A 20,745-nucleotide genomic window follows, 5' to 3' on the forward strand; every position below is an offset into this window, starting at 1 on the left:
CCAGCCAAATGATGAAAAAAGTACAATAAAATATATTTAGTAAACTGTAATTCAGAGAAAAGCATACCAAGATGAAAGCATGATCACTCCACACAGACTCAACACATAGACATAAATTTGCTTGGGTGTTCCTATTAAAAACACTTTGAAAGGAAATGGTGAAAAGTTGTCACTGCAACAGTGTGGCTGAATAACTGTGCTCTCTGAGCAACCAGAATAAATTGCACAGGCATTTTGCCATCTAAACCTCAACTGAGTAGTTGAATGAAGAGCTGATATAAATAAAATCTGAACCTTGGTTAAAAAAGATCCCCACAGGATGCCCTGCACCTACTCTATTCACTGAAATATTCTGAGTACCTGAACTGAGGAACACTGTGTGCACTTAAACCAGAATATTGAAAAGAAAAGCAATAACAACAAACAAAAAGAAAAACAAACAAACAAATAGACAGATGGACAAACATGACCTTTATCTTCCTCTGATTGCCACAGAGAAGCTAATGAACATTTCTGTAAACATTTACAATTGGTGGAAGTCATTTTAATTACTCTCCACAGAGAAAACCACGCATGGGAAGAAGCTCAAATGAAGATAAACATTTAATCAAGTATGACCTTGTGTTCGATTAGGTGGATTCTCTGAGCATTGGTGTCCATAAAAACAACACTAACAGTTCAGGTTTGGAAGCATAATGACAGAACTGTATCAGAACTGCCAGAGACAACTACTACTAATTTGACCAGGGTATAGCAAGATATCTGTAATACAAGTCATTCTAATCCATGGGAGAAAACCTTTATCCAGCTAGTGTTTTAATGAGGGCAGGATTTTTCAAAAGGGATACTCCATCTTTTACACCTGCAGTTTCAAGCCAAGTTCTCAGGCCTGCAGTACACGGCACACAAAATCTAATTCTGTTTTGTTTGTAAAGGCTGAGCTCATGTTGATTACAGTGCTGTGAATAAAAGCAGGCATACCCAATATAACTTAAGGTCTGTCTATTTAATAACAAACATACCAAATGGAGGAGGTTGCACAGTATTTCCCACAGCGTTTTGTAGTTGAGGCACCTCGCCGCACCTGAAGTAAAGAGCGCCTCAGCTAATGCCAGAAGGAATTATGATGTTCATATTTGTGAAATATAAAATGGGGCTAAGCTAAGGGAGGCGGAGAAGCAAAGGCCATGTACTTAATGAGAGGCCATTGCTTAAACTGTCATCTAGTAACTACATTAATAATGCGATTTGTTGAGTCACGATCCGTCTAACTCATCTCAGCAGTTTGCGTTTAGCAGCTGAGTTCACAAAAAGTGACCTGGAAACACGCTAAGTCACATGACGCTCTGCATCATTTACAAGAGAATGAAAACATAAAAGTGATTTTGTTTTTGTTATGGTAGCAAATTTGCCTCCTGTTCTTTACACATAGAAAACACACTAAATCTTATTTAATTTTAGTTTATACTGCTGGACTGAGAAAAGCAAAAACCTGGATGGTTGTGGCATTTCATTTAAAGAGTCTAGAGATACCATGGTGAACTTTTATCAGTACTAAGCACTTCATTAAGAAAAGCCCACCATTACAGACATGTGGGGTGCATAACCATTGTGTTGTTATCCATTCATATTTTAAATTAAAATATTTAAAAAGACTGAAAAAGAGTTATTACTGTATCCAAAGAACTGATAAAAAAAAATATTCATTTCCCCTCATAATTGTATTCAAGGGAGTGTATTGTTGTGTAAAATCATAACAGCAGGATCTAAGATAACACAGTGACATGGAGCAGGTTAGCACAAATTATGTTTTAGTCAGAGATAAGGAGTGATTGTTTACACCACACTGCATCCAGTTGTGCTTGTCATTATAATGCCTATCTTATAGTGTTACTGACAGTCTCTCAGGTTTATCCGATCTGGCCTTTAATTTCATTCGTTGTGGTTTTTGATGGCTGCTTCCCTGCCCATTACATCCGCTGCCCGGTGAGTCCACTTAAGCGTTTCTACTGGTGCTCCTGCTCTGTCCTGAGCGGCGGCATATTGAATGCAGGCGCCACGCTGTGCTGCTGCTGGCGGTGGCGTGAGGCAGGGAGGATTATTCCTGACGACAGGGGCATTAAATGTGTAGCAGGCCGGTGGAGGCCTGAGCTGATGCTCTCTTGTCTGTTTTGGTTCAGCACCAGTTCAAAAGCAGTCCCTTCGAAGCTGAGTGGGAGCTCACAGTACTCAGAGCGTTGTGCCGTTCATTAAAGGCTGAGGGTGTCACACCAGCTTAGGCCCAGTGTCCTCCCTCAACCAAGGCTTCATGCTGTACTCCTCTACCCCTGCCTTTTAAGACTGAGTGACTTGGAATAAAGTCACTTTTCCAAAATTGGAAAAATTTCTATTTGTCAATGCTTTATATGTCACACATTTGAGCCACTTGTTAAAAGTCAGTAAGGTTTATGTCTACAAGGAGGTTTACACTGAGGCGTCTAATCCAGCATGCTGCAGCAGAGAGAATATTGCTCACTGTTGTCCTCAGGACTCAAATAGCAAACCCTAAGTGCTGTCAATCAAACTCTATGTCCATAAGAGCTGCTGCAGAAGCACACGGCTAAGGGGCAAACTCATACTGAATGGCAGAAATGTCTGTCCTAAATAAAATCAGCTCCTTTCTTTGATTGGTATGTTCCCAATGGATGATACACTTGCTTTGAATCTCACAATAATACTCAGCCTGAATCAGAGCTATAAAGTGAACCATAGTGCAAGAAGTCCATCTTGAAAATAGCCCTGGTAAAATTGCAATTCTCCAGCACATCTTTGGTCTTGCAACCTTCATGCCAGTGTAACCAAACACCAGCCTGACTGTGTTTGATCTTGAAAGGGATATAAGCCTAAAGCCGTTCCTGTGTGAGATGTCCTTCTTTAAAAAGATTCTAATCTCAACCGAAATGTCTAGCAAAATAGAGGTCATCGTGCCAGAGCACCCGGCAGACAATAGCGCTTCGCTGCAGACCTGAGAGGAATTCTGTGAGGATTTGTTCCTATGTGTCTCACCTGTGAGACATGCAGACAGCAATGGCTGAAAGAGCAGCTACAAAACTTCCTGGAAGTGTTTCTACTTTGCTGTACAAACTTACCCACTATAAAGTGTCTCTTTTCAACAGACAAGAAATCACAGAAATGTCACTGATTATTTCCACAAAAAAATATTCCAATCATGACCTACTTTTGTGTTTCTTTCAATAATACCTTGTTTGTTCTCTGTAAATTCTCAAGCACTGCCAGGTACTTTTCTCCCACTGATAATTTGAAGGCTGTCAGCATAACCGCACCTTGCACTCGGCTCATGATTCAATGACGTGAGTACCATTCAACCTCCTAAACTCCCATTCCCTCCCTTGAATCTTGATTCGATTGGTTTATCTAATTTTCCAGTAAATGCTTGAAATGTATTCTTGCACACCTTCTTCTCAGGAAACTACACAGGGGAATCATGAGAATGAGACAGAAATGAATAGTTGTGCATTAGCTTCACTTCACCTCACCAGCAACACCACAGCCCCACAACTCATTCTCCTTCCAGACTAAAGTTTCCAAGCAGCAAGTTGTATCCTCAATCATTTCCACCAAAACTAAAATTAAGTGTACACCTCTTCATGAAAGAAACTGAAACAGAATCATCCCAGATTTGAACAAGGTGCAAATAACATACAAGTGCAAATGGTGGGCGGAAGGGGAAACGAACAACAGACACTTTACGAAATACTTCTTTAAGTGATTTATTATAAAGCCAAAGTTTCAAATGTGCGACAGCTGTTTGTGTTCCCTCTAAAACAATGCAAGTAGTAGCTGTAGAAGAGTCCCTTGAGTTAACATAATCAATTAGCTTTTTTGTTTTGTACACTGTACAGCATTTATTTTTATTGTTTTAAATTTTAATTAAATTGTTTTCATTTTAAATAAATGTATGGAAACCACTTATTGAGAAATAACCATTATACTAAATTATTACAAATATTCCATTAGAATATTTCTAAGGCTGCAACTCGTATTTAATTTTAAAAGACGATTAATCTTAAGATTGTTTTCAGGATTAATCATTTGGTCCATAAATGATAAAAATAAAAAAAAGCCTAAGCTGATGTCATCAAACCCCTTTCAACAAAGATATCCACTTTACTAGAACAAGAAAAACATCAAATAATGTCTCCAAACTATATGGAAAATATATAAAGAAAATCAACATTAGGAGCTATAACCTATCACATTATTGAGATTCCTTAATTGTTAAAAGTGAGAAATTAGTGCATTAAACATGCAGAGGTATTGCTGGAAATATGCACAGAATTGAAGCGTCACTTTCACTGAAAGTCTGCACCAACAAGAGGCTCTCCTATCCCTCCTTCCCTGTCGGTCTGACACAAAACACTTTGCATGGTCTGCAAACAAACAACAACAACAACAACAAAATAAAACATCCTTGATTTTAGGAAAGATTGCCTTGGTCTCTTCAACCCAGGAAAACAACATCTCAGAAAAAAAAAACATCCCTGGAACTGTTTTTGATACTTTTTCCCAATATCTTCCGCCAAATGTCCACTAATCTGCAGCCCAGAAACACAAAGTGATGCTTTTCCTGAAATATGTCTCTTATGATTAAATTTGGCAATAAATTACAAGACATGCTAACAACTGTAGCCGACAGCATTTATCCACACCAAATGCTTAGACTTACATTTTGAGATCAATTTCAAAGCCACGCTAATTAATTTAGAGTGCTAGCAGCACAATGAAGGTCAGGCAGGGCAAACAAGTTACAACATCAGCCAATTAGAAACACACAAGCATTATGCATTTATTCTTAACTCCGGCTCGACTACTGAGCAAAAAATATGACAGACGGAGACTCGGATAGAAACTGCAAGTGAAGAACTTTGTGTATCTCTTGATGTATTAATCACCACTGTAATTTTGTCTGCTTCTACAGATTTATGTCTTTACCATAGACAAATTTATACATTCATCTGTTTTTTAAAATATACTGACTACAAGTCTGCGTAACAAAATATTTAGCTATATGTCAGTGACAGAATGCCTTTTTGAATATCCTGTTCCTTGAAACACGGCTGTCTGGTGTCTTATCATCTGGTTGTTTTTCAGTCAATTAACTTTCATCACTGCAGATGACTATATTTATATGGTCACAATGTGTTAATCAAAAACATGGATGGTTGATTTTTGCATATTGGTTTTAAGATTTGTCATGGTGTGTGTTTAGGTATAATTACTACCAGCAATTCTCAGTTTTTCATCTATCAATAGTGGAAATGAAAATGATAAATTCATCAGACTCTTTCCCCTGAGAAAGAGAGCAGGTTGGCAAATGAGTTCTGAGGCAAATGAAGCAGTATACTGTAAGTCCCTGTTAGGGAAACAGTATAACATTATTATTTCATGTGGATGTGTTGGTCCACTCAGTAAAATAATGCATGTGTAAATAACTTAGATGTGTGTGTGTGTATTTAAATATATATATGTTCTAACTGTATTTTGTTTTGGGAAGTACAATATTTTTTCTTCTCATTTACAAAATGACTAAACAAAATACCAAATGACATGAAGTGTGTCTACCACATTTGCAGTAGATTTAGGCTGAAGTAACAAATTTAGAAGTTCACCTTATGCATGTCAAAAAAACTGACTTTTGACGTGCTTATATTTGTAATTCCACAAACACCAAACAAGACAAAATTTGTTAAATGATTACATGTTGAAACAACTATTTAAAATGTCCGGGCTTTCAGGGAAAAAAAGAAAGGAAAACCATGGCAAAGGGCACCTGTGACACCGCCAAGAGAAAAAATGTAAAGCAAAACGTAAAGCATTATCATCCCTAACGTGATGCAAATATGAAATACGAGACACCTTGAGCAGCAGCAATATTAAACACTCTTTACATTTATATCAAGAGCTCAAGTGTTTGCTAAATACAGCAGCAGTGAAGTTTTTTTGAATAAGACTTCACATTCAATTGACATTAGACTTTGATTTATGCTAAACAGGCTTCTTATGTAGAATGAGCACTGAGAAATCCATAGTAAACATAAATTGCAAGGCGAGATAGAGATTCAACTCCTGACTCAGTTTAAATGTGAAGACAGTGGGATCGAAGATTTCGTTAATTTTGTGGTTTATTCTAACGTTCGACCAAAAAACATACTGTATCACGATTGATGGTCGGGCTATCGATGCAAAGCCCAGCGGCAGTGAATTCTCCATGTTAAGGAAACATTTTATGATGCAGCTAACAACAAATATCAAAGGAAACCTTTGGTCAATATCGAGACAATCAATTTTAAGCTGAGAGCTTTAAGGCTCTGAAATGTTTCTGAAGTTGCATTTTAAACGTAATAAATATAAATATAAACATAAACCATGATCAGAAATATCAAGATACACTAAATCTCATACAATGTTTCACATAGTTAAAATCAATCATGTGCGTGTCTGCTGTTTGAGGACCATATGTTGAGCTGCTCTCACTGACAGGTGAGAATGTGAAAAGTTGCTGTTACATGGTTACCTATGGGTTATTTACTATATTTGGTTTGCTGTCAAACTGAACTGCCCATTGCGGGATAAACAAAGTTCTTCTGAATTTGAATCTGAATGTTGCACTTTCCAACTGCTGTAATTTGAATGTGAAACTGCAGACTAGTATATCTAAATCCATGAAATATGTCACATGGCAACAGGGGAACGAGATATACGGAGACACACCACGCGAGAAGAGTGTTAGGAGACAGTCTGAAGAGGGTTTGCATTACAAACCTGTCTGAAAAAGCTGTGAAAGAAAAAGGTGTCTCGTGGACGGCTACCTTTGTAAAGAGATGGACTGCGCAGAAAGCGGTGTGATAAGACCTTACCTCATTAGTGTTCCACCGGTGTCTCTCCTTTGGCAGCGAGGTGCATTTTGGTAGACATTCAAGCAGCTTCTTGGGCAGGTATATTTTCAAATGTCCATGTTCATCTACAATGAGAGTGAGACAAAACAGAATATTTAGCACAGGCTTCATACCTTATTGACTTGCCTGTCTCCCTCTTTATCAGACTATCAGTCTCTCTGCAGCAAAACGCTGACTGTCAAATAACTATCCCCAGCTGAATTAGAAAATTAATTTAAAAATAGAGCATTGCATACATTTTATTTTGTGCTCAGCTAAATTATTTTACTGTGAAATGCGTTCTATCAGGGGACTTCATCTGAAATTTTTCACTGTCAACTTGTAAAGGCTGTGTCTATTCATTATTTAGACACAATAAACACCCTTGAGTGATTTTATAGTGTATGGGGATTTAGTATGGGAATCTGTGTGTGTTGCACGCCAGAACGTGTTGTATTATTCAGGGAAATAATTACAATTACTAGGACCAATGCTTACATCATAATGTATATCTTTCATTACAGAATCTACATCTGACGACCAGTTCACAAGCATTAAAAAAAGGCACTCTTACGGATTCATATGTTCATCTCATTCTATTGTTTTCTTTCAGCTCAGATATGCAGATGGATTAACTGTGAAGAAACTATATTTGTTTCGGGAGACAAAAACATGTTGAATTTACAATATTATGAAAAATGTAGGTAAAGTGGGTGCTTTCTATCAAAGCATGAGATGCAGTGGCGATAATTTCAGTAATTTAAATACAAAATGCAGGTATTCTAAACAAGAATCTCATTATTAATGACTTAAAAAATCAGTGATTTAGTAACTGCAATCAAAAATAAAGTAACAGCAGGTTCATCAACATGTAAAAACTGGGTGCAAAAGGTTTAAGGTTTATTAAAAAAGGTGAATGCAGATTTATCTACGACTTTGTCACTGAGGAAGTATTTCACCAGACATGTCATCTAAAGCACAGCAAACAAATAACATGAGCTTTTCTTGTCTCTGGAATCGCCACAAAAGTTATTATCAACCCCCATTCATACAGACTGTGAGAATCAAATCTTTTGTGTATACCACACTTCTAATGCATTTACAAACACTGTAACACTGCAAATAATGGATGTAGAGTTAGTTAATCCAGGTAATGTTCCAGCATGTGCAAATGAATCCATTATTCAGTTTTAATGTGCGTGGATTGAATGTAAATTCACAAAAGGTAACGCAAAACACTGCATTCATCTGCAATTCAATTTAGCTTGAAAATACATTACAACTAGAAAACAACATTCTTTCACATTTATATGACTGTAGGTTAGGATACTAGGTGGGGGGAAATGGGTGAGTAAAAGGAGAGACAAAAGAAAGCCTGAATATGAGTGCTGACTATGGATCCCTTGGGTAGCTGATATCAGTGGTTGACTAGGAAAAAAAATAAAGAGGAAAAGTTCAACCAAAGCAAAACATCACTTTAAAGTCAATACAAATAAGCCAGTGGCGCACTTGATTATGGGAATATAAGAGGAGTGTGTGTAGCTTGCTGTACATCAAGGCGAGAACAGAGTGCCGCTGCTCAGAAACCCCTAAAATGGAAAATTCAGTGGGAATGAGCACAGTAGGTCCACAGAGATGGAGCTGGACTGGTGCCTCTGAGTGTAATGCGTAAGGTGGAACATCATCACTCCCAAAGGAATGTGGGAGTAGATTCGTAGTACTTTCTAGCCGTTTCCATCTGTACTTATAATTCTGCATGTAGACTAAAGCTACACAGGTATCTGTAATCATTCGCTTCGCCCAATTAAGAATCACATACAGCATCTGCTCCTAGGCAGCACCAGAGTGGTTTCGCTGTCGGAACTTGAAAACATGCTGCAACTGAATGATCAGAGAAGCACCGAAGAACAAAGGAAGTTGTTTTTAATGTGCAGACGTGTTATTGTACAGCAAGAGGCTGCAGTCTAGCTTTAACACACTGCCACATATTTGTTATTTTTCACTAAAAGGGGCAAGAAGAGCGAGGGCCTTCAACACTGAGGCTTACTCACAAATAGGGAATCACACTGGACCCACACTCAGACACAGAGTGGCTCAGTACAAAGTCTTGGCCATCTTCATTCTAGAAAAAACACGCTCAGAAGATTTGCTCCGTGCAACTGACAGACAGCAGTAGCAGCAGATACATATGGCAAGTCCGTCTCTGCACAGATTATTCAGGATTCAGTGCTGCCCCCTGGCACACCCTCCTATGACACCACTGAGACAGAGCTGAATTGGAATATGTCTCAAGTATGTTGAGGATTTTCTCACAGAGAGAGTCGAGATAGAATCTGCCGTAGGGGGATATGTCTTGCTCAATCTGCCAGCAGGCTGAAATACGTGGGATGAGAATATACAGCACAGAGGAAATGCAAATGCAATAAAATCCCTCACTTGGATTTAATAATTTCACAACCTTATAATTACACTGGTCATTGCACAACATGTTTTTGTGCAAAGTATTGATAGCCACAGACTCTAGAACAACGCAAAACACATCTCAGCTCAGCATGGTGTGCACATTAAAAAGTGACACAACTGCAACATGCATTTTACTTTGAAATGCCAGGCTTGTATTTGTCAGTTAACACCCCCCTCACCCCTCCAAAAAAGCAACAGAGCAACTTTTGCAGACACTGCAGGACTAACAAGCTGTTACTGGGGGTTCTCTTAATCCCTTAACCTTACAGAAATGCTTCTGAAATCAGGTTACCCCTGAAACTGGAGATTGATCAGATTACTAATGTGTGTGTCAACACACACTGAATGTGAAAAGACAGAAGCAGATTCTCAATATTCTCCTATATTCAGCAGGTATTTTTACAGCAAACAGTTGAGACATAGAAGAACAATTTCCATCGGACCCATTCTGAATAATGTTGTGCTGTAAATATGAAAACATATAAAACTTTTATATTAACTAAGCCAGATTTTTTTATTTTCTTATATTTTGCATAGTAGACCTGTTTTATTAGCTGAACAGCTAATTAAACAATTAAAGTCATGGGCCTTTAGATTTGGCATTACACTTTTATAATAATTCTTTGGGGGACACAAAGAAAAAGTTAATTAATTAGCTGTGGGCAACTCGAACACTTGCGCACTGCTGTTTAGCCTACATTTGTTTACATGTTGGTAAATTGCCACCATTCTAAGTATATTGAATTAGCCATTAGCAGTTCCTGTTTGCAGTGTACCCAGAGATCCACAAAGCACAATCACTGAATTACTTTGATACTGAGGAAAAGTTCTGGCATGCGTATTTTTTTCTTTTTATAAACATTTATGGATGTTTGAGTGTTTGTTTGTAAAAGTCACACTAAATCTAAGCATATTGGTATCATGTATGTGTGTTCAGATTCGACTGAGTTGTGACTCAGAGGAGGAGCACAACGATGCTAAACATACAGACAAGGCAAGTAAGCTTTTATGGCAAAAATGAGGAATCCTTTTGAGCAGCCAAGTGAGTCACCTGACTTCAATCCAAGTGAGCATGTGTTTTATTTGCCCAAGACCAGACTGAAGGCAAAAAGGCCCTGAAACAAGCAAGAAATGAATATGGTTGTAGCATACAGGCCTGGCAAAACATCACCGGGGAACACAACAAGTGCCTGTTGAGGTCTGTGAATGTCAGACAGCCCATGAGTGCAAAGGACTTGGAACCAAATATTTAATATAATAACAGCATACTGACCAAAGCCATCAAATATTTATTGAGATATGTGCATTTTAGCAACATCCATACAATATGTAATTTTACCATATCCAAATTAGGCCGACTCTTTTGAATTGCTGCCCTGGTGTTTGCAGCATCACCAGAGAAATGGACAAAGCACTTAGTGCTGCATTTATCTGAAATATTTGCGCTTTGACATAATCATTATTTATTCAAGACAGGGGACTTGGGATGATGTTAATTTCCCCTGCTAAATAAACACCAAACCATGTAGAGGAAAAAGCAAAGATAGACAAAAAAGAAGCTGTCCAGCCTGTCAACTCGCACAGGCTACAGGGTCCATATGCAGTAGCACATTAACATCAGATTATAGAGTGGTTCAAGATTTCGTCTGTGTCAGATGTGGATGTCTGTATTTCTTTGAAGAAGCAGGCTAACTGTTGTCATGTTTCAAACAGTGCACCATGCTTTGTGCTGTTAAATAAACCATGTGTTTTAGATGTGGCTCTTATTTTTCAGATGTTTGCTGTCGGCCTTCTCAAGTCCGGGACTCCTCGTCAGACCTGAGAGGGGCCTTGTCTTTATACAAGAACGTTTCTTTCGAGACGCTCAAAGAACACAAAGGTGAACTTAACACCTAACAAGTATTGTTGAGCTCTGAGGTTTCTTTTCTGCAGCACCACACTCTCATAACTCTAAATGGTTTCATTATTTCAGCTGCTTTTTAGCTCCACTAATAATATTTAAGCTGCTCTATGTCTGCTCTTGCTTCCACCGGGCATTTCCAGGAACTGTAAATGTTCCAACAAAGTATTTCTTGCTAATTAAAGATCTGGTCGCTAAGGCATGGAAATCTTACATATAACGTACTATGTGCATCAGCTGAAAACAGCCGACAGGTGAATAGCTCGGATGCCAGATTTGGAATAGGTTTACAGAATACAAACAAGCTCTTCCTAATCAAACTGTCTGATTTGATTAGTGCATAAACAACAAATTACCCACAAAATCTTGGCTTTGAAAATGTAAATGTAGCCTTTTCTTCCTTAACTAGAGGCTCATCAAATTCTGAAAGGAACTGCACTTCTTTGCATTTCCCGTGGACTCCCCTGTAAGAGTTTATATTTATTTTGGAGTCTAAACAGCAGGCTTAATGACTGCTTGTACATTAGCCAAGAAAGGGATACACAGAAAACTACTATTTGGTTGTAAAACACTAAAGTGCAAGACAGGCTGATACCAGAGCTTGTTACATGAGAGGATGTGCTGAGCTGAGCTGGCACGCTGGAGCCAATTACATTCTAGGTCTTGATGAGCGGGCTCACATACAAAAGGCTAAACAGGGAGAGGAGCTCTGTTCAGCACAGAGGATACAGGTCTGCAGCTTTCATGTTGCCATCACTGGCCATTTGTGTGTTGAACAGCGGCAGTCTGTGCATGCCCCTTCATAATTCACCTCACCCTCTGTCAAATGGGCATAAAGATATATAATTCTGTGTGCTGATGTTTGGATTATCGCTGATCCTGGCTGCTAAGCAAACACTTGGGCCAAATTTAAGGGTATCTGTCATGCTAGCTTGCTCCAGCCCCACCCTAGAGACGAGAGCGAGGGTCATGAGACTGGAAAGGCTGACAAAAACAAATCTTTAATCAATATCTGAGCCCTGAACGCAAAACCCTCTCTCTTCCGTCTCTGTCTCAGAGCGCTCTGGGAGTGACAGTTTTTCTTTTTAATCTGTGCCCACATTGTGGAGAAATTGCAAGCTAATGTTTTGGCTATAGATCATTCAACAAATCGCTGCTGGCGGTGCATATCCAAAGTAACAGTTTGAATGCAACATTTTCCACAACAGTTCAGTGGGTAATATACCTTAAGGATGAGAGGAGCAGTGTAACAGTATCTGGTCTTTTGTAGCCATACCTGAAACACGAGGGAGGTGAATCACAGAAGAACAAAGAGTCCTGGGGATAAACATTTGGCTCTCATCTCTGTCCAGTAAGAAGTGCTGTGAAACTGAATTAGGCCTGTGGCACTGTCTGTTATCATTAGGTTGGATGACAGCCATCCACTAGGCTGGACCAAAAATGCCCCTAAGTGTTTAGCTCCAAAATTAGCCCAGTTAGCCAAATGAGCTCAGCTCAGACATATTTTATCAAATGGGGTGAGAAATTTCAAGCTACCAGACATGAAAACATACTCCTTCATCTGCAGCCAAGCAACAAGTGATCAATGTTGGTGAATGACCCCGTGTGTAATTTAAAAAAAAAAAAAAAAAGAAGGAAAAAACTGTGTAAAATCGACTGTCATGATGATCACAAGTTCACCACAGAGTAATTGCCTGTTAGGGACTATGGGAAATATAGTTTAAATTATGCAAACCCACTTTATTTTTCAGCATCAAGTCCTTTCCAAGACAAAATAAGTTTCACCTGGTGATGCACCCTTCATCTGCTATACACCCTGCAACTAACAATGGTGTCTGTTTCAAAAGCTTACTTCTGAACAAGCAACAGACATTTTGATCACTTAATCCCCCTATTATATGGACAGAATAACACTCCTACGCTCATTCAGCCAAAGTGAGAGGAACAGAAACAGTATAACATCACTTATTATTTAAATCACAGTGCTTGTATCTCTAGCAGGGGATTAAAAACAAACAGTTTCAACAGCATGCAGTTTCCTTACGAGGGATGTCAGAATGTCGTCAGTGAAATTTATGGACATGACCAGAAATGCAACAAACATCTAGTATCTAATAAAACGATCCACAGCTTGAGTGTGGGGGATGTGACGTGCACTACTTATAATGACCAGATCTATAGGGGGAAAGATGTCAAACCAGGCAACGACAGACCAAAGGCAAAGGTGCAGTGGCGGGTTAACGTGGTGATTGCAGTTACAAGATATTGGCAGATGAAGAAAAAAAAAGGCGAGATGAATTCAGATAGCCACGATGCAGCAGTAAACTGATGACATGCTGTCAATTAAAAGTGATCAATCTGGTTGTGAGGTGTGAAGGAAAGAGTAGTAAAGGTGAAGAGGGGGTTTAACCAGCAGGAGACCACTGCGATGGTATTTACGGTAATGAGATATTGTCCCTGTAACCTTCTGATTAGGACACTTTCATGTGATTCAGCTAAGTCCCCCAAATTCTTGGTCTTGTCACTAATCATTTACAGCCAAATGTCATGACTTCCAGGCTTGTTTAACATTTTCAAAGCAAAAAAAGATGTATTAACTTCTAATATGTAATGAATTTTATAGTTTGAAACATAAACAAAACAAAAAAAAAATCACTTTCCTTTCCTGCTCTTTTACAGCACCAGCAGCAGTAAAGAAACGCTTGAAATGCTTGAAACATCACAAAACTCTGCAAAATACTAAATTTGCACAGGCCTTGAATAACCGTATCATCGATTTTATACTCCATCTACGAGGAAGATCGGTGCTACTTGGCCACTGGTGAACAGAGCAGTTGATTAGACCAAACCCTACACTCTGTGCTGCTTGTGGGAGATCCTGAGCTGAGCTTTACTACAACAAAGGGCAATATAAGCAGTGTCAAATTTCCCTGGCAGCAATAACACTGATTGGCCCATAGTCCAGGGGCTGGCCTCCCCGCAGCCTGATGGCTCTTGATGGGGACATGAAGAGGAGTTTGTAGACTTAAAATAGCCATGTGCTGGTGTAGGACTGGAAACCAATTATCTTTATCATTTGGCCTATAGCCTGTTCGATAACAGTCTTACATACAGTGAAATTACAAACCGCCCACAAGAAAAAAAAAAAAAAAAAAAAGTCTCACAGAACTTCACTATGGTGTTGCTATGTTACAACAAAACTACAACCAAGAGAACATTGCATGGCTTCTAGCGATACCGTCAAGGATGACCGTCTGACCTGCAACACACACAACAACACTGCAACAGCTGTAGTAAACGATGCAAAAGGTGTGTGGTTTTCTTTTTTCTTACTCTCAGCGGGAAAGATAAAAATGAGTCTGAATGCCAGCAGGAGATCTGAATTAGACTAAATCTCGCTGGACATCATTTCTTATGCAGCTGTGGTATGACCACGCACGATATGCAACACGTGCAGAGTGGAAGGCTTTACCCTGGACAGACTGTGGCTCCGTGCTGTTATAGTGCAATATAGCATAATAAGGAAAGACTGTCAAAAAGTCAAAGAGCTGAAAAAAAAAGTCTAGGCCTATTACTGGAAGTTCAACAAACATGCACACACGGTTAACTGCCTGCAACAAACTGAAAATGACTCTTTATGTGTTCTCAGCCCTCACCAAGCTCACCCATCCATAAAAATCCCATCTCAAGGAGAGCAGAGGTGAGGTCTCTCTCTCACACTCCCTCTCGCCTTCTCTCCCTCTCTCTCTCTTACTCTTGTTCTCTTCCACTTTCTCCCTTTTGCTTACACATACACACAAACAAAGCCCTTCTTTCTGTGCCATAACTACTCCCACAATTACTCTGACGATTACTCAGATCAATGGTTTACCTGCCTGTTTGAGCTGCTCTATTCTGTTACAGAGTGTCCTGGTGAGGCAGAAAAACCTCCAGGCTGAACGCATTTCAAAAACAGGGTGTCTGACACGGGCACAGGATACTGTAATACCATGCAATAACGTGAGGGAAAATAGCAAGACCGGCAAAATGTATTGTCAGTCACAGCTGTCACACATGAGGGGGTAACGCAAAAGTCTATCAACAATGTCCCTGTTACAGACTGCTTCCCCGTTTCATAGATTCGCACAAGCAGTCCCCTGCCATTAAATCTCTCAAAACATTCCCTTTTAAAAAAAAATAATATCAAAAAGATTCGGCGCAGCAGAGCTCTACCAGTGACAGAAATCGAGTGAGAAGTCTAACAAGGGGTTCAGGGTGATTTCAGACTCTCTATTTAGAAATGACACTACATGAGCACACTTAATTACCCAGTCTCTAGTCTAGATCAACAGAGTCTTCCAGCAGGGAGGAGACTGGTGTGTTTATTAACAATGAAGGGACTCCTTTCTGCTGAGAAACAATCTGCTTTACGGAGGGCAGCCTTTTCAATGGTTAAAGACAAAGAGAGGAATGAAGGGAAAATCACCCACAAATGAAATCAAGTCTTTGGCCTATATTTCTGACTGATTTGTTTTGGTTGTGACAGAAAATAGCACTTGTACACAGACTTGTAAGTGCACTGAACTGAAGCAATTCCCACTGAAGCTGGTTTTTACAAGTCATAAAAACCTCAGCTATGATGTTGTGCTGTCTTTGTTCTTTGCCCCTAGTCTACAGCTCTCATGGAGCACAAATGTAATGAGAGGGAGGCAAAGGCAAAGATTAATCCATCTGAAGGAAAAAAATATCATAAGATGCTATTTTTTCAGCACTGCATAAATATTTATTTTGTCATACGCAATTTATTTCTGCAAGATTTTAAAGCCACATTGCTAACTAGGGTTGATTTCCTCTCATCAAATACAGGTTTATGGCAAAGCAGAGAAAAAGGCAAGCACAGGGCTATAATTGATGGCTCAAAATGTAAGCTTTCTCTCTGAGGGTCTGCGCAGGTCCTGATCCCCTGGCCTCAACCTGAAACAATCACTCTTAGTTAACGACAACACTTCAGCTATTGACAGCGTGATCCCGTAAAGCAGACACTTCAATCAACAGAGCAGCCGGAGGAGGTGTTGTGTTGGAGGAGAATAAAAGGAGGAGGGAGAGGGGGGCATGGAGGGGGGGGACGGATGAAATCAAGAGGTAAATAAATGAATCAATGAATGAATAATAGATTGGCCAGCTAGTGGCCTCTTGGAGCAGCAATGCAGTATTAATAACTGACTCTTACTGTTCGTCTCTGTGTCATCACTGATACTCTTAGGTGGACCATGGCCAGCATAACACACTGCTGATCTGTACATTCGATCCGGATTACGAACTTTCTTCAGTCCTTCAGGAGGCAAAGAGAAAAGTAGAGAAAATCGAGCAAAAGAAGCATTCTCCCAGCCTGTGATAACTCAGCAAACTCCCCATGCATGAAATATCAACAGAAGCTATACAGTGTATTGAATTACATTTAAAACATACAAGAGCTACTGGTCAAAATATGATGCTAACAAGAACAATAATAATAATGATGATGATAATAATAACAAACAACAGTGTTAATAAATCACAAAACAGTTCACGTTGACTGAATATTTTTGTACCGAGAAGAAAAAAGTGGCAGTAATAAGGGTCACTGCAGCTCTGGCCTGGTTTGATACGGGTCAGTAACACTCCCTATTGTAACAGTAGTAAACTGGATGAATTGATACAATCAATCAGTGGTGGCCGTGCAAAGCAGTCAGTAAAGGTCTATTATAGGCAGGTATTAGGAATGATACGTCTCAGCAACCACAGACCGGACCTGGGTCCCATCCATCCACACCTCACTGATTCAATTAAAAGGCTGAGGGGGGAAAAAAACATGCAGCGCCTGATTCAACACAAAACTGGGAGAGCAAGTCGTCCGACATAGCGAGGAGGTTAAATTCATCCTTCTTTACAAAACAGCGCAGAAATATTTACACCATTGCTGCACAAGCACTTTTGTAAGTTAATGGCTGACTGCGTGCTTGCTTGATGTTCTGCTGCCGCTTCACCCTGAACTTTGAGTGAAATGATAACGTCGTGAAACTTTTTAAACTGCACCCGCCTGAAAATAAAAGAGAAATATTACTTCCTGCACAGATGAGGCTGCAGGCTTAATTCGCTACATTTTCTCACACAAACCTTTGTTGTTGTTACTAAAGTTCAAACTGCACTAGATTTATGTGGTTTATCTAACATGCCTGTGCGTGGGTTTTATGTGTCAGAAAACTATCCCTTCATCACTACATCTGATTATCTGATTTTAAATTAGCGTAAATATGCCACACGCAAAAAAAACAGTACATGCATTAAACCTGACATGTTAAACGCATCAAGATTAGTGTTTCCCAACATAACAAAAGTGATGCTGTTTGTTTCATTTGTCAAATTTGACTCTTGTACAGGAATATCTGTATCTACTCTGGCAGATTAGTAAGACCAAAGGCTACCCTTTTATCCAGAGTAGTCTCGGTGTAAGACATATCAAGCCTGTCTTTTCACTGCCCTCCAGGCCTTGTACTTAAAGTAACGGACCCAGAGTGCTTTTTATGAGTGTGAAGAAAAAAAAATACCCCCAAGGGCCCTGACAATCAGTTAGGCTGGAGAGAAATACCCCAGGATGTAAACATTACACCACTGAGTGAGACTGGGTCATGGCCCCTGGGTTTAACACAAGATGTAACCCTCAGTTGTTATGGGCCATCATAAGACCTGCCAAACAACTAAGAGAGATCAGCACTGCCCGCATACCACAAGGACAAAAGGTTAAGGAAACACTGTTCAGCTCTTTCACTGGCTACCCGACATCCAGGGAAACGCCATGTAAAAACTGTAGCAGTGATGCACATTTAGAAAAAGCATGTTCTACATTAATGAACAGCCAAAATTAAGAAAAACTAAATGTAGGAGTAAGGACTCAACATGACAGCTCTACGTAAAAGCTTTAAGAGCCAAGCTTTGCATGAAACGACATTTATATGAACGCATGAAGCGGTCTGTCTCTCTCTCTCTGTCTCTCTCTACACTTCCCTCGCTCCTCCTCCTCCTTTTTCCACTGACCGGCCTCACAGGAGCACTGAAAATAACTTAACCTGCTCAGCGATGGGACTTTCAAGTCAGGGTTTTCAGTGAGAGCTCCCTGTGTTGGAGAGGCGCCCGACATTAACAACTGGAGCCTATTTGTTAAGTTCAGCTATGTAGATGAATACATTATGACTATACACCACAGTGAAGTCATTACTATCATAAAACCAGATGTCTTCATTTTTTGTCACAGCCACAGACAGAGCCTTCATATGGTATGTATGCTTCTGTAGCTCAATACCACCCCCTGGTGGGAGTCTGCTTAGTGGTTGGCACACTGACATCCAAACAACTGAATTCCCACTCTTTTATCGTTTCCCCTCACATGGACAGAAGCAATTTGTTTACACTCATTTGAAACACTGAAGTAATTCTACATCAAAAAGAATTCACGTTTGAAGTTACTGACACCAAACTGTGACTGAGGTCTGTTCAATTTCCAAGCCTGCAACAGTACGCAAGGAAGAGCTCAGAAGCCACTGGACTTCACGATTTATGTAGAAATCTTTTTTTCTCGCGCTCAAATTATGCAGCCAATTTCAAAGTCTGGTGTGAATCTTGAGCTCCACCCTAATGGTCAATATAAATCAATAAATATAAAAATACCACGATTTTAGGGGGGACATACTGTATTAAACGGCCGATCATTCTACTTAATTCAGCTCATCAAAAAGAAAAAAAGAAAACAAAACCGAAAAGTTGAAGTTGAACATTTTAAAGTGTGACATGACCGAAGGAGTAACACAAAAATGAACAAAAGCAGGGCAGTTTAACTGCATATAAGGTTAACGAGCTTAAGTACTTTACATAAGATTCTATAAAATACATTTTCTTTTTAAAAGTTGCTTCGTGTTTTCATCACCTGTGAATGTCATCCTTGTCAAATGTAAAACAGACACTCTAAACACGTAACTCATCTCAGCCTGGTTCAAACACTCTGAACTGTAAAAAGCTGCCTTCATGGATGGAAAAAAACGACCCCCACCTCCTCCTCCTCCTCCTCCTCCCCCCATCATCTTACATCTTAATCTCATTTTTCACATATGCTTTGTTTAATTACTCACCCCAAATTTCCATGGGCCCATCTGAATGAGAACAGATCTTTAATGCATATGTTCTGCAGTAAAATATCCCACTAAACAGGAGATAAGTAAGTCTCCTGCATTTAATTTTAAGTTAGTGAGCCGTGAGAAATGAGCTGAGGGGTGGAAAAAGAAAGAAAGAAAGAAAAAACTCATCATTTTGTCCTATGTGTAAAGTAGTTTAATGGGCAGGCTGCTGGAAATCCTACTCTCCATCCTCCCTGTTTCCTCTGCTGTGATGGCATTTCGTTTCAAGTGCGACAGGGCAATGCAAGTCGAGCGGGCATTTACAGCGTTTTGATGCCAGCGTCTCGAACCAAATGCAGGCGAAGTGGTGGGCTATAACTGGCCGTTGGAGAACATAACATCCGCTTTTTTAAAAAAGAAAGAAAAGAAAATACATCACTTCTGACTCGCAAACACCATCCGCTTTGAATGGCAAAGAAAATTCTCGCGTTTCAAGGAGGAGGAGGAGGGAGAGAACTGGACGAGCCCCTCTCTCTCTCTCTCCCTCCGTGTCTCAAAAATAAATAAACACGGAAAAATAAAAGAAAACAACAGGAACGCACACTAAAACAGATGTTCGGGTAATTATTGACGTTACTACAGCGCCTTCAAAGCAGCGGCTGCGGGAGAGAGCCGTGCTGACACATAAACTAACACAACCACGCCGCTTTTTTCAAAGCTGGGTAATAAGGGAAGAAGTTAGTGGACGCCAATGACATGTTGTCATTAACTTAGCCTTGTTTGTTAACAACTTGAATTGCTCGTCGTTTGACAAGAAACACGGACAGAATAAACGGCGAACGCGGTACTTGAACCACGCTGACTATTTGTCCCCGTGGCGTGCTTTAAATGTGGGCTACGATGGGAATAGTAGCTGGCTAGAATGCAAGCTAATATTAGCTGGCTAGGTGATGTCTCCACGTTTTAGCTGCCTCTTCGGAGGAAAATATCGGAGTCGTTTTCTACCCAAAATTTCACGCGTGTGGCGTTTCCTTACAGAGTTGCGGCTGTTCTAAAGCCAAACAGCGGTCAAACTAGTAAATTAATCCCATTATATTTCTCTTACCTTCCGGCTTGTTTTCGGCAGCCATTTCCCCTTCACGCGCAACATCCTCCTCCTCCTCACGACCGTGGGTACCACGCGCGTGCACGGCGAGGACAGCACGAGGAGGGACTGGCGGAGCAAGCGGCGAGTCGGTCCGGCCGAGGCGAACTTACTATTGGCTGTGAGGCGGTGACTGACAGAGAGGCTCCGGGATGAAAAACACATCTCCCCTCACCT

The 20,745-nt window shown here is 40.0% G+C and overlaps 1 protein-coding gene across 7 annotated transcripts in view; it reads right to left on the reverse strand.

Moving 5' to 3' along the window:
• camta1a (calmodulin binding transcription activator 1a) overlaps window positions 1–20,745 on the reverse strand; it is a 264,990-nt gene extending 244,245 nt beyond the window's left edge. For 3 of the 7 annotated variants that reach the window (XM_046396762.1, XM_046396760.1, XM_046396758.1), the window contains exons 1-3: window positions 20,530–20,744; window positions 16,508–16,609; window positions 6,918–7,021 (exon numbers count right to left, since the gene is read on the reverse strand). In XM_046396762.1, coding sequence (XP_046252718.1) covers window positions 6,918–7,021; window positions 16,508–16,609; window positions 20,530–20,554 — 231 coding nt within the window. In that variant the 5' untranslated portion in view covers window positions 20,555–20,744. Of the gene's footprint in view, window positions 1–6,917; window positions 7,022–16,507; window positions 16,610–20,529 lie in introns of all 7 variants that reach the window. The other 4 variants (XM_046396764.1, XM_046396759.1, XM_046396757.1 and 1 more) reach the window with 3 other exon arrangements.

Source organism: Scatophagus argus, chromosome 8, assembly GCF_020382885.2.
Source record: "Scatophagus argus isolate fScaArg1 chromosome 8, fScaArg1.pri, whole genome shotgun sequence".
NCBI classification, from domain to species: Eukaryota; Metazoa; Chordata; class Actinopteri; family Scatophagidae; genus Scatophagus; species Scatophagus argus.